This window comes from Chionomys nivalis, chromosome 17, assembly GCF_950005125.1.
Source record: "Chionomys nivalis chromosome 17, mChiNiv1.1, whole genome shotgun sequence".
Lineage (NCBI taxonomy): Eukaryota > Metazoa > Chordata > Mammalia > Rodentia > Cricetidae > Chionomys > Chionomys nivalis.
This window is the reverse complement of record NC_080102.1, coordinates 767,637-779,932: the sequence shown is the minus strand read 5'-3', so window position 1 is coordinate 779,932 and position 12,296 is coordinate 767,637. Positions and strand designations below refer to the sequence as shown.

Below are 12,296 nucleotides of genomic sequence, written 5' to 3'. Positions count from 1 at the left end.
ACACAGTCAGGATTTCATGTCATATTTTCCTGATGATGTTTTATTTTTTGAAGTTTTACATTTGAAGCTAAATATTATTTTTATAGCCAGGAAACACTATTTGTAGGGATTACATGGAGTTTATACATCTTGTGGGATGGGATGCCACCAGCTACTTTTTATTCAGACCAGATATAGTCAGAAATAGGTGATTAATCAGTGCTTTTAGGGCTAAATATACAGTCACACTTCAGCCTGAGGATGAATGTTCTGTTCTAAGAATTTCTCAGAAAACAAAGCACTGAGTGTTTTGTAATAATTTCCTTCAAATTAAGCACAAAAAAGTACTTGAAATGTAAGATTCAAAAGTAGGACAATGTAACAAGCTAGATACTTATAAATACATAGATAATTTGTTCCAACTAAAAGCCCTATTAGCTTTAAAGTCATTTGGACCATAGCCTGATAGCCTGACAGCCAGACAGATGGTGAAAGCGGCAATGTAAAGGAAGGGGACTATTAGTTGACAATGAGGTCAACATCTTGCCATGAAGGTAAGACTAGAAACTATTTAACTTATGTCTATGTGAACAATAGAATATGAACTATTATTTGATTGTTTCTCAAGGATTAAAACTAAACTAGACATCTTTCTAAAAAACAAAATTCTCAGAAAATCAGAATCATTAATAATAAACAACAAAGAAACTTACTCAAGATAATCAGAGAATTTTTATACCAACCTTGTGAAATATATCTCTATATATCTAGAAAACCTAAGTAACATGACTATAAGTTTGGATATTATTAATGACTATCTATTAATCTGCAATTTTTAATTATGCATTACATTTTTAAATGAACTATCTAAACATAATACCTTAAACAAGAAGAGAAACACATATAACAAAATTGACCTTAAATTTTTATCAATAGACCAAGATCAACAGCAATGCAAAGTATTCATCTCTATATCATCTCCCCCTTATTTTTTTATAAATTGACTGTGACCATTAAACATTTATAAGCAACCCTTTTAGGTGAAAATAAACATTTATAAACAATCACTTTGGGATTTGTGCAGTTTTCTCCAAACTGCTTCCTGATGGTTTGGGGTGAAGTATATATTATTAGGGTTCATGGAGATATCTGAGCGGGTCTTGTTCCATCAAACCACATTAGCCTAAAGAAATCCACAGGTTCTCATCTTGTGTGGAAACAAAAGCAGAACCTCTTTTTCAAAGCAGCATATCCTTAGACCCAAATTTTGAAGACAAGATACCTTTATGTTGATTTAACTTAGCAGCCCCCAGGTCAAATGTCTCTTTGCAGTCAAGAAATTAAAAGAAAACACAATAATATGCATAATCCAGACTCTGTGTATTTATCATCTTTATGTAGCTTATCTTTCTTTACTTCTTTACTCTATGATGTCTATACTCTTTTATATTACTTTTACTGTCTCTTTAAAGACTATATTTTATCTTTTAAAACCATTTAATTTTTTATAATTGTATATATCCTTTTTACTCTCTCTCCCAAACCTGTGTGCATTTTAAAACACACTGTGACTCATTCAGAATTTATTTGTCCGAATCTCTCTTTATTGTGTATCTGTAATCATTTTCTGACTAGGAGTACTTCCTCAAGTGCTAAGCAGTATGGCTGGGACTAAGGCTGCTTTGCCTTTTGGCCCTGCCCAGTCAAACATGGCAGAGGTATGTTCACCACCAGCTCTGTGAGCCATGCTCACTGCCTTGGCTCCAGGGACACAGTGAATCTATGTCACCATTAAGCAGCTAGTAGCACACTGCTAACAAAACCTATTAAATTGTTTCATAACAGGACCAGCACAAACCAGGAACCATGCAGTTTTTGATGCTAATGCTGAGTCAGAAATTTAAGGAATCAAGCCTCTGCTTGCCTCTAGCAAACAAAGCCCACCTGAGAAAATTTTGCTACCAAGAAGCCATGCTTAACTCTCATTCTTTTGTGTCTAGAATTCCTTTTCAAGATCTCTCAGGTTTTCTGTGGATGTACTTGGCCCATGTTGTGGCACCATTCTGTAAACAGAGACTGCCCTTTTGTTTCCTGGTCACTCAGACCCGAATAATCACACAGAAACTATATACATACAACCCTGTTTGACCAATAGCTTAGGCGTATTTCTAGCTAGCTCTTATATTGTAAATGAACTCATTTTTATTAATCTATGTATCACCACAAGGCTGTGCTTACTGGGCAAGGTGTTGGTATCTGTCTCCTTTGGCAGTTACATCACGTCTCTCTGACTCTGCCTATGCTCTCTATACATTTCTTCCAGCCTGGCTATCTTCTGCCCTGCTACAGGCTAAAACAGCTTCTTTATTAACCAATGGTAATAAAACAACATAGCATACAGAGGGGAATCCCTCATTATCACTTCATTTTTTTTCACTAACTCAAACTTAAAACACTTGATAATCTTTGATTCTCTCAACTTCACCTCTTATATCAGGAAGATAATAATTATTATTTTAACTCATTTTCTCCTCTATTTCTGGGGCCAAATCCAAACCATTGGCCCCTTAAAATCTGAACCCTCTCAAGTTTTTCTCTTTTCCCACACATTTGTCATAAAGAAGAAACTTTCTGGGACATCAAATGCACTGGGAGCAGATTAAACATTACTTCTGGCTGTAGCAGTGAGGATGTTTCTAGAAAAGACTAGTATTTGAACTTGTGGGCTGGATAAAGCAGATGTCTCTACAATTTGGACTAGCATCATGCAACAACTGAGGCCTGAATAGACAAAAGGGCAAAAGAATGTTGGATCACACTGACTGACCCAGATGAGACATCAATCTTTCTTACTTTCAACATTCCTGGTTCCCAGGCAATTCAATCCAAAATAGAATCTATACAATCAGCTCTCCAGCTCTCAGGTCTCAGACAAAACCACCAGCTATCCTAGGTCAGAGGACAACTTTGTAATTTTATTTTCCCCTGCCATCTTGTGGTATCAAGGAATGGAACTAAGGTCCTCAGGATGTTCCCAGGGTCCTCTACCTATTGAGCTTTCTCACTGGTCATGAATACAACTTCTTGATTTTGATGTAATCAAATTTAGTGGTAATTTTGATTTATTGGTTTGACTTTCTGAGCCATCCTAGTATGACAATATGAAGGTGCAAAGAATATGCAAAGCTACTTTATGTTCCTGCAAAAGGAATGCAGAAAGTTCAGAATATAATCCAGTCATTGTTTTCCAGACTGACTCATGCATCTTAACTTTCCAGGAAGAACAAATGGTAGTATCCTATTCTTACAGAAACAATTAGGGATAAAAGGGTACAGCTGAAAGATATGAGCAGAAATAGACTAGATGAGATGAAGAAAGAAAACCCTTATGAAGGTATGGTCACAGTATAGAAGTTTGTCTTAGATGCTGTTATCTGAATGTGGCCTAACACCTACCCAAAGGCAATGTGAGTAAATCTACACCACAACTAGTCAAACTTGCAAACTCTGACACTTTGCACTCAGATCCACCAGCTGATTTCATACCTCCAAATGCAAAGTACCCAAGGATACACTATCTCCACAGCACTGCTACTCAGTGTGACTAGATATCAGAAATTATTCTCCCCCATCAACTGAGATCATGCTATTTCTATGATGACACCGAGGAGGATGAAAAGGTCAGGTGCAAATAATTAATAATCTAATAGTAGGATCTTATTAGTAAGCTAGCTATTGCCTGAGCAACAAACAGGAAGTGCTAGATGTAGATCGCCTCTGTGGTGGCATTAGGAGGATGCAGGATTGCTATTTTTAAGATTCTTTCAGACAAACTCAGAGGTAAGACTAAGTTGCTGCTTTCCAGACCCCTCCATCTGCTGCTTCTCTTTCCAAAGAGAAGAGACCATAGTAAACACCTAAATTGTGACTTGGCTGATGTTCACCGATCTCTCTCTTCCCTGACACTGCTGCTCAACTGCAAATTAAACCTTCTCAGTATAAAACACAGCAGACATATAAGAGCACTAGGAACATCACATAGTCCTGAAGAAAGCTTAAGCATGAATAAGTTTTCAAACATAATTTGAACCATACCCTTAACAATGGAAAGATTTTAAGTGCTAGAGTAGAATGCAGTCCATATTGTACAAAGACAATGAAAACAACAGCATAGAAATCAATTCAAATGAAATAAGTCAGGAGTATCAGTTAAAAGAAACCTATAAAACTTGGTGTAGCATGTTAGGTCCTGAACTTTGACATGATACAGAAGATGGAAAGAGATGAGCTATAGGCAGTATGTAATTCTCAAGACCAACAAGGTGGGAGGAGAGAACTAGTCCTCTGACCTTCACACCTTTGTATGTCCACTATTGAATGTGTGTGTGCACACACACATTCACATACACACAGAGACACTTGCATATACATACATGTACGAATGCACATGCACACACACATTCACATACACAAAGAAACACATATACATAAATGCACACACTTGCACACACACAAATAATAAATTAACTAATTAATTAATTAAAAGTAATAATAAAAAGCATAGAAGGATGTTCAATATCACTTGTCATTAATAAAATACAAAGCAAAACCACAGTGAAATACTATTAGGTAGCTATATCCAAAAAGACAGATTAATACAAATGTTTGCAAGTAAATGGGAAAATTGTACATTATTAGCAAGAACAGAAAATGGTACAAATTTCAGTGAACAGCTTGGCATTACCAAGGAAGTTAAATCTAGAGAGTTATCAAATGACCCAGAAATTCTTCTCCTTGATATATAAACAAGATTAATGAGAACATATTCACACAAACTTGTGATAAATGTATATAATGGCATTATTCATTATTCAGGAAAAGTGGAAACAGTCTAAAGATTCACTGACTGATAAAGACAACAAAAATAAAATACCCTTCACCAACGAAAAAAAAGCACTTAGATGTGCCACAACATAGATGACCTGGAAGGCGTGATGTTGAATGAAAGTCAAAAAGACCACGGAGTTCATTGTTCCATTCATGTGACAAGTCCAGGATGGGGCAGAAAGCAGATTAGTGGCTTCTTGGGTCTTGGGGAGTGGGACTAGAGGATTAAATGTGGCTCCTCCTAGTTATGAGATCGGGGGAGGGAATAATTAAATGCTCAATAATCAAATTGTGTTTTACAATCCAAATGTTCTAGAATTAGATTGAACAATTCTGTGAAAATGCTAAAAATCATTATGCTATGTTTCTAATGGGTAGATATTATAGTACATGAGTCTTTTTCATTAATGAGTTTTAAATAAACTGTGTGTCTGCTGGGTCTTAGTATAAGAGAAAGTCAAAAGAATACAAAATATTTTCTCTGCCATAGGAAATTAATCCATGAATACATTCAAGTTTTACAGGTCTGCTAACTGGCTATATATTCCATATCTAGGCATTATATTGCTGGATAAAGCTGAAGCCAGGGTGCTGATAGTAATTCATCTAAAAAGTCACCTAGTATAGTTCCTTTCTGAAGAGAAATAGAAAAAAGGAAGAAGAAAGATGGAAGAGAAACAATATGGGTTGAGAACTCACTAAGAAAATCAAATGAGAAATGATTATATTTCCTCACAGTAGAAATCACATATATTGTTAGTCATGTCAGTGAATATTGGTTGTACAAAACAATAGGAGAGCAGAACCACAGATGTGTAACACTGTTAGAAGAATACTTGCTTAGCATCACAGAAACCAGGTGTGGGGACACACCTGTAACCTCAGCACTCGGGAAGAGGGAAAAAAGGATCACAAGTTCAGTCACCCTTGACTACATAATGAATTCAAGACTAAACTAGTTTGTATGAAATCCATGTATCAAAACAAGGTAAAGAAGGGGAAAGAGGGAGAGGGAGAAACAGAGATTAGTTTAGATTAAAGAGCATAGCCAATTGAAAAAGCCAAGAGTACCTCCTGAGGGAGTTCCAACGCTGCTGCCAAGACCCAAAATCGCCATCTTGTGAATTCTAGGCAGGAGCATCATTGCAGATTCTTCTCCCCTCTCCCAGTGGGGTATTTTGACTGGCTCCAGGTGGACATTCTCCAGACCATCTTGCTGTAGGTTTTGGTACATGATTTGGATGGCTTTCTCTAGGTTCTTAGAGCCACTCAGTCTGGGTCCGACAGTATCAACTAGAAGTGCCAAACGCTCATAGGACCGGTTCTGGTATTTACCGTAAACAGCAAGGTTGATAATTGCTTTAGCAACATCTTCATAGCTGGCTACTTCTTTTTGTATTTCTTGAAATGTTCTCTGAGAAATGCCATTCCCGTATATAGCTTTTCCAGAACTCGGGGCTAAAAGGTGAATGACGCCAAACATGAAGAAAAGGAACTTCATTGTTCCCAGTTGTTTATTTTTTTTCTGTGAGAAATGAATAAGAAAAAGAAGCATACTTTAGCTCACAATCCACAGCCTGCTTTTCACGCAGCATCCTTCTTCCTTTCCAACCATCATCAAACCTTCCCAATCATATTCAAGCAATACAGTTCCTAGGGAGAGAGCTGTCGAAGAACAATGATTGACTTATTAACAGAGCAGTGTGTAGTAAGTAAGCCTATAGAATCACTCCTTACCTAGGGACCTTGTTACTGAACGAGAGCCAGAGGGAGACAGAGAAGGGGGTGAGAAGGAGGAAGGAAGAAGCATGGTGAAAGGGTACCAGCTGCACCTCCCTATTAGCGGAGCACTGTTCAACTGTGCCCATCTTTCCTCTGACCAAATGAGCTCTTTTTTCTTTGTCTGCACAACTTGACCTCTGATGTTATCTCAGATGTCATTTTTTTCTCAGCATTTTTCCTAATCCCATTTCCACTAAAAATACCTGATTCTTTTCAAAAATATTTATTCAGCTATATTCTAGGAACTGTGATACGCTTTTAGAAGCATAGAACTGAAACAAATGCAGAAACAAAGCATGATATTTGCTAGTCTTTATCTCTGTGATACCCATCACTGACACAATAATTAAAAAAAACAACAAACACGTTTTGTCATGATGGTTTATGTATCAGACATTGTCCTAAGTATAATGCTCTTGTTATCGCATTTGATCCCCATAGGGGCCTCACTTTAGGAGGCAGACACTTATGACCTTTATTTTTATAAACAAGGAAGTTATGCATCAGGACAGAGAGATTAAGATACTGGGAATACGTAGTTTTTCCAGTTCTAAGCTCTATGCTAAACAGTGCTACTCATTCAGCACTGCAGGGAGTTCAGACCCATAAAGTGACATGGAGACTGAGAATAAGTGTAGCTAGTGCTGCTCAATTTAGTGCTTGTAGACAATAGTCTCATAGGTTTATTTTAATTTAACATTAAAAATTTTTAAAGTTAATTCTGCAGTCATTCCAAGCATTTTTCAAGGACTTAGTAGGCACATGTGACTAGTAGCTTCCATACCACACAGTTCAAACAGAATTATTATCATTGCAGAAAGTTTGGACGATATTGGGTCAGACACTTTTTAAACTGCATACATTGTGGCTTGACTGCCTCTTCTAAAGGACATATCATTGTTTAATTGGCATCAGTAGAGTTACTGACTGATGAGACCTTTAAGTGTAGGTCTTGAAGTCCTAATGAACTTATTTCTTCACAGGGTTCGGTGCTTTAGAACCTTCTCTTGGGTTTCTCTTTCACATCCTCTCATGTCCTTCTGCCACACAGTCTTGTCTCATGTGGTCACACAATAAGAAAAACCCTCTATCAGATTTTCCAGGCTCCAAATCAATGAGCCTATAAATTTGTTTATTACTAGTTACATTAGTAATTGTGTCACAAAACACAAAATAGACAAGATTTTTCAGTTCTCACAAAAGTGTTTTTTAATTTCCTTTCCTTTATTAATTCATTTTTACCTTATTTCACAAAGATATTAGTCTGCAAAACATTCAAAAATCTCAAAGCTATTCCTAAACCGCAGATCTCAGAAACATAAACTGTTATACGGATACATTTCAAATTCAACTGACAAATAATAACTTTTAAAATGGCATCAGCAACCTTAAGTTTGCCTTTCTTTATTCCTTCATCCCTCTATCTGCCCATCTTGCCTACCCTCCCTCCTTTGCTCCTTCCCCCTTTCCTTGCCCCATATACACATATTTCATATCTTGTAGACTTGCAGCTTTTGCAATGTAGCTAGTGCAAGATGAGATATTTTTATTTCATAGGTGTAAAATATACTACTTTGATTTTAAAGATGTAAATATGAGGACAAAAGTATTCCAGATATATTAGATTACTTAAAATATATAATTAACTTCACTTTTTGTCGTTAATCCTTATTGAAGCATTTAGAAAATTAAATGTCTTATCTAACCTCATTTTAGTCAACATTGTTCCTGTAAATACCCCCACTCACTCTTCAATGGGAATGTTTTAAAAATAACCTCCAACCAAATCTCGGAACTGTTTACATCATCTGTGTTTCCATTATAACTATTTTTTTTTTTGAAACAGGGTTTCTCTGTAGCTTTGGAGGGTGTCCTGGAACTAGCTCTTGTAGACCAGGCTGGCCTCAAACTCAGAAAGATCTGCCTGCCTCTGCTTCCCAAGTACTGGGATTAAAGGTGTGTGCCACCTTTAACTAATTGTAACTAATGTTAACATTTATGTTTGTGCATAAATCTGTCTCTTCACCCTCAAAATAAAGTAGGATAAATGATCCAGCACTGCACCTTCAATTGCTAGATCTAATATAGTCACTTGGTACCTTTTCATTTAAGGAGTAGATAAGCCTCTAATCTCTTGAGGTGTTAGTTTCCTTAGGGTTTCCTCCTTCACAAACAAGCTTCAGAAATAAAAACTTACTATAATATTTAAGCACTGTGAAAAGTATGGCAACTCTGCATTGCAGCTGCTTTTCTTTCTTTTTTTTTTTTTTTTTTTTTTTTTTTGGTTTTTCGAGACAGGGTTTCTCTGTGGTTTTGGAGCCTGTCCTGGAACCAGCTCTTGTAGACCAGGCTGATCTCGAACTCACAGAGATCCGCCTGCCTCTGCCTCCCGAGTGCTGGGATTAAAGGCGTGTGCCACCACCACCCGGCTTTTTCTTTCTTATACATACTTTTTATAATCACAATACCTATGTATACCTTTAAAGGTTAACTTTTGTTAAACAATCAAAGCAATGAAAGTATTTCACCAGACTATACTTTTTAGGAGGATTCACTAATTCCCTGGCTACAGTCCTGGACTATAATGGAGAAGAAGGCTGAGCAACAGACTTACTCTGTTTCTGATTGTTAACTGTGGCATGACCAGTGACTAAAGCCCTGGACTATCGTGGAGAAGTAGGTCCAGCAGCAGCATGCCTTACTCTGTTTCTGACTGTGACTGTGGCATGACCAGCAGCTACAGTCCTGGACTATAGTGGAGAAGTAGGTTGAGCAACAGTACACTCTGTGTGCCTGATTGGGAATGTGTAATGACCAGGTACTTCAAGATCCTGACACTTTGATTTTTTGGCCATGATGGATTTAACCTCAAAAAACAAAAAACAAAAACAAATCCTTCCTTTTTGAGTTTCTTTGCCAAAGTTTTCCCATGGTAGTAGAGGAGAAAATAATATGTTTATCAAATCTATTTTTTCTAAAAGGTCAGGGCTAATTTTAGAAAAATTAAGATACACAAGCTTAACCTTTGAATGATAAAGATATGTCATTTGGATGCCAAGAAAAGAAAGGCTTAGATCCAGACAAGAGTGGTACAGTGTTGAAGCCAGCTCTTCTTATGGCCCACAGAACACTGGCACTCAAGTTCCCACAGACTCACAGTAGGTTCTGCAGACAGCAAGAAGTGTACATTTATCTCTTCTCAGTACAGTGTTGCTGTGCAGGGCAGAAGGATTGGTAAAAATCCTTCTTAAGCAAGCCTCAGTGATATTTCTTTGGAGTTCACAAAGGGAAAATAAATTCTATGTTAAGAACAAGAACAAATACTATTTCTTGACTGACACATTTTATTTTCTCTTTATTCAACTGGAAAAGGTCTGTTCTTTCCTTTTAGGTTCTAACTTCTTCTATCAATTCATTTGACAAAAGTTTATTGAGCCATTTTTAAACTAGAGACTAAATATATAAGATAGTACCAAAGAACTGACAAGCATAAGAAGAGACAGAAAGAAAAAGTCCTGTAACTGAAGTAGTAACAAAGTCCAGGTAAAACAGGGCAGATGGAGCATTTGCTATAGCGCTGAAACTGGGATACAGAGGAAAGTCGGAATTTCTTGAGGGGCACCTGGAGAAGATGGAACTGGCATGCAGAGGGAGGGAAGCTGACAAAATGTAGTCAGATACAACAAAGGAAATGTTAGACGGTGGGTAAGTGGAAAGAAAACATGGAAGACACAGCAGATACAGGAAGAAAGTATTTCCCAGGAAAACACAGAAGACAGCAGCAACAGGAAGGAAGTAGTTCCCAGAAAAATACTGAATACACGGCAGAAACAGGAAAACATGAAGACAGAGCAGCAACAGGAAGGAAGTATCCCCCAGGAAAACATGGAGACACAGCAGATACAGGAAGGAAGTATCCCCCAGGAAAACCTGGAGACACAGCAGATACAGGAAGGAAGTATCCCCCAGGAAAACCTGGAGACACAGCAGAAACAGGCAGTATCCCCAGGAAAACATGGAACACAGCAGCAACAGGAAGGAAGTATTCCCAAGAAAAACATGAAGACACAGCAGAAACAGGAAGGAAGTATTCCTAAGAAAAACATGAAGAAACAGCAGAAACAGGAAGTATCCCCAGGAAAACATGGAACACAGCAGCAACAGGAAGGAGGTATTCCCCCAAGGAAACATTTACTGTGTGAAGCTACAAACAGACGTAGTCAAGTGTCCTGGAGGGCTGTTAGAGTGTGGACAATGAATGCTCACTCTTTATCTACCACCACAAAAAAATCTCGGATCTCCAGTACACTTGTACCCTGAGTACAGAGAAGCCACACGGGACCATGTTAGAACAGGGGCACATGTAAAATATCTCAAAGTCTCAAAAGAGACATTACTTGTTACCTATTGGTTATTCTGTAAATTTCTCAGGGAGATGAAATAACATTATACAGGTAGACAATGAGTTAGTCAAGAATTCATTTACAAAGAAACTCAAGATTCTCTTCGATTTAAAATCCCTCAAATACTAATAACCTGAGGAAAAATGAGTCAGCATTCTTTCATGCAAATACAGAACTACTTAAAATGTCTAAACTTAAACTGCACATTTTTAAATGTTCTTTATTCTTATACAAAGAGGGTTGAAATCATTGTTCCTTCCCTTGAATTCAAACTCTAAAACAGTAAATGGAATATCCTTCAAAATGTTAAACAACTATTTTTAAAACTCATACTGTACCATGTCTTTGAATTCAGAAACTTCACACACACAAACACACACACACACACGAATATATGTACACATATAGTCACAGGCAACTTTGGAGCAATATTTTAGAAAGATTTGTTTTGTATTTTGCATATACTGCCTTCATAATCCATGGTTACAGTTTCTTTCACAAAAACAGAACTTTGAGATGTCATTTTCTTTCTATTCTACTTAAATTTGAAAGCAAAAGCAACATTTCTCATACTCTGTCATACTCTGAATTATTACCTAATAACAGACTTATATAGGAAAAAATAAACCTTTCCTTCCATTTCTAAATATTTTTCCTGAAAATGCATTGTTTGAAATTGTCTCAGGCTCTGATAACAATTCCAGAATGATTAGACCAAAGATGGGCAAGGACACAGAGGCAAGGGAGTGTGCTAAAAATGGGAGTGAGACTTAGAGCCTACTGCTTTTTATTCATTTTTATTTTATCAGTTACTTTGTCTTCTAAAAACCTGAATCTAGTAGTAACATAAAAATGCAAATATTTCCTCTAAATCTTTTATTGCTGAGCAGCATTCACTGATGTAAATACAACTCTAAGTCTTTAATCAAAAGCATGGGTCATATAAAAAGGATCAGAAATGCTAAATCCTAGCACAGATGCTGGCTTATTAAGGTTCAGTTCACAGTTCCTGGGACCCTCCCTGGATTTAGGGTGGTTACCTTTAGTTATCTTCAGGAAGAAATTTGTCTGTATTAAATTCAAAGCTTAAATAATATTGACCTTACAGTTCCTACAGCTTGCTCTCTAGTTCCTTATTTGGTCTAATCAAAGCCTTGCTCTACACCATAACACTGCACCATAATGTGGGGAAAGATCACAAAACAAGAATGATTCAAATTCTCACTACTAAAGTGAACACTGAAT

At 37.0% G+C, this 12,296-nt stretch overlaps 1 protein-coding gene across 1 annotated transcript in view; it reads right to left on the bottom strand.

The window, feature by feature from the left end:
- Cpq (carboxypeptidase Q) overlaps positions 1-12,296 on the bottom strand; it is a 336,477-nt gene that overhangs the window by 263,651 nt on the left and 60,530 nt on the right. The window contains exon 2 of the mRNA XM_057791890.1: positions 5,938-6,391. Within this exon, the coding sequence (XP_057647873.1) occupies positions 5,938-6,367 (430 nt within the window). The 5' untranslated portion in view covers positions 6,368-6,391. The remainder of the gene's footprint in view (positions 1-5,937; positions 6,392-12,296) is intronic.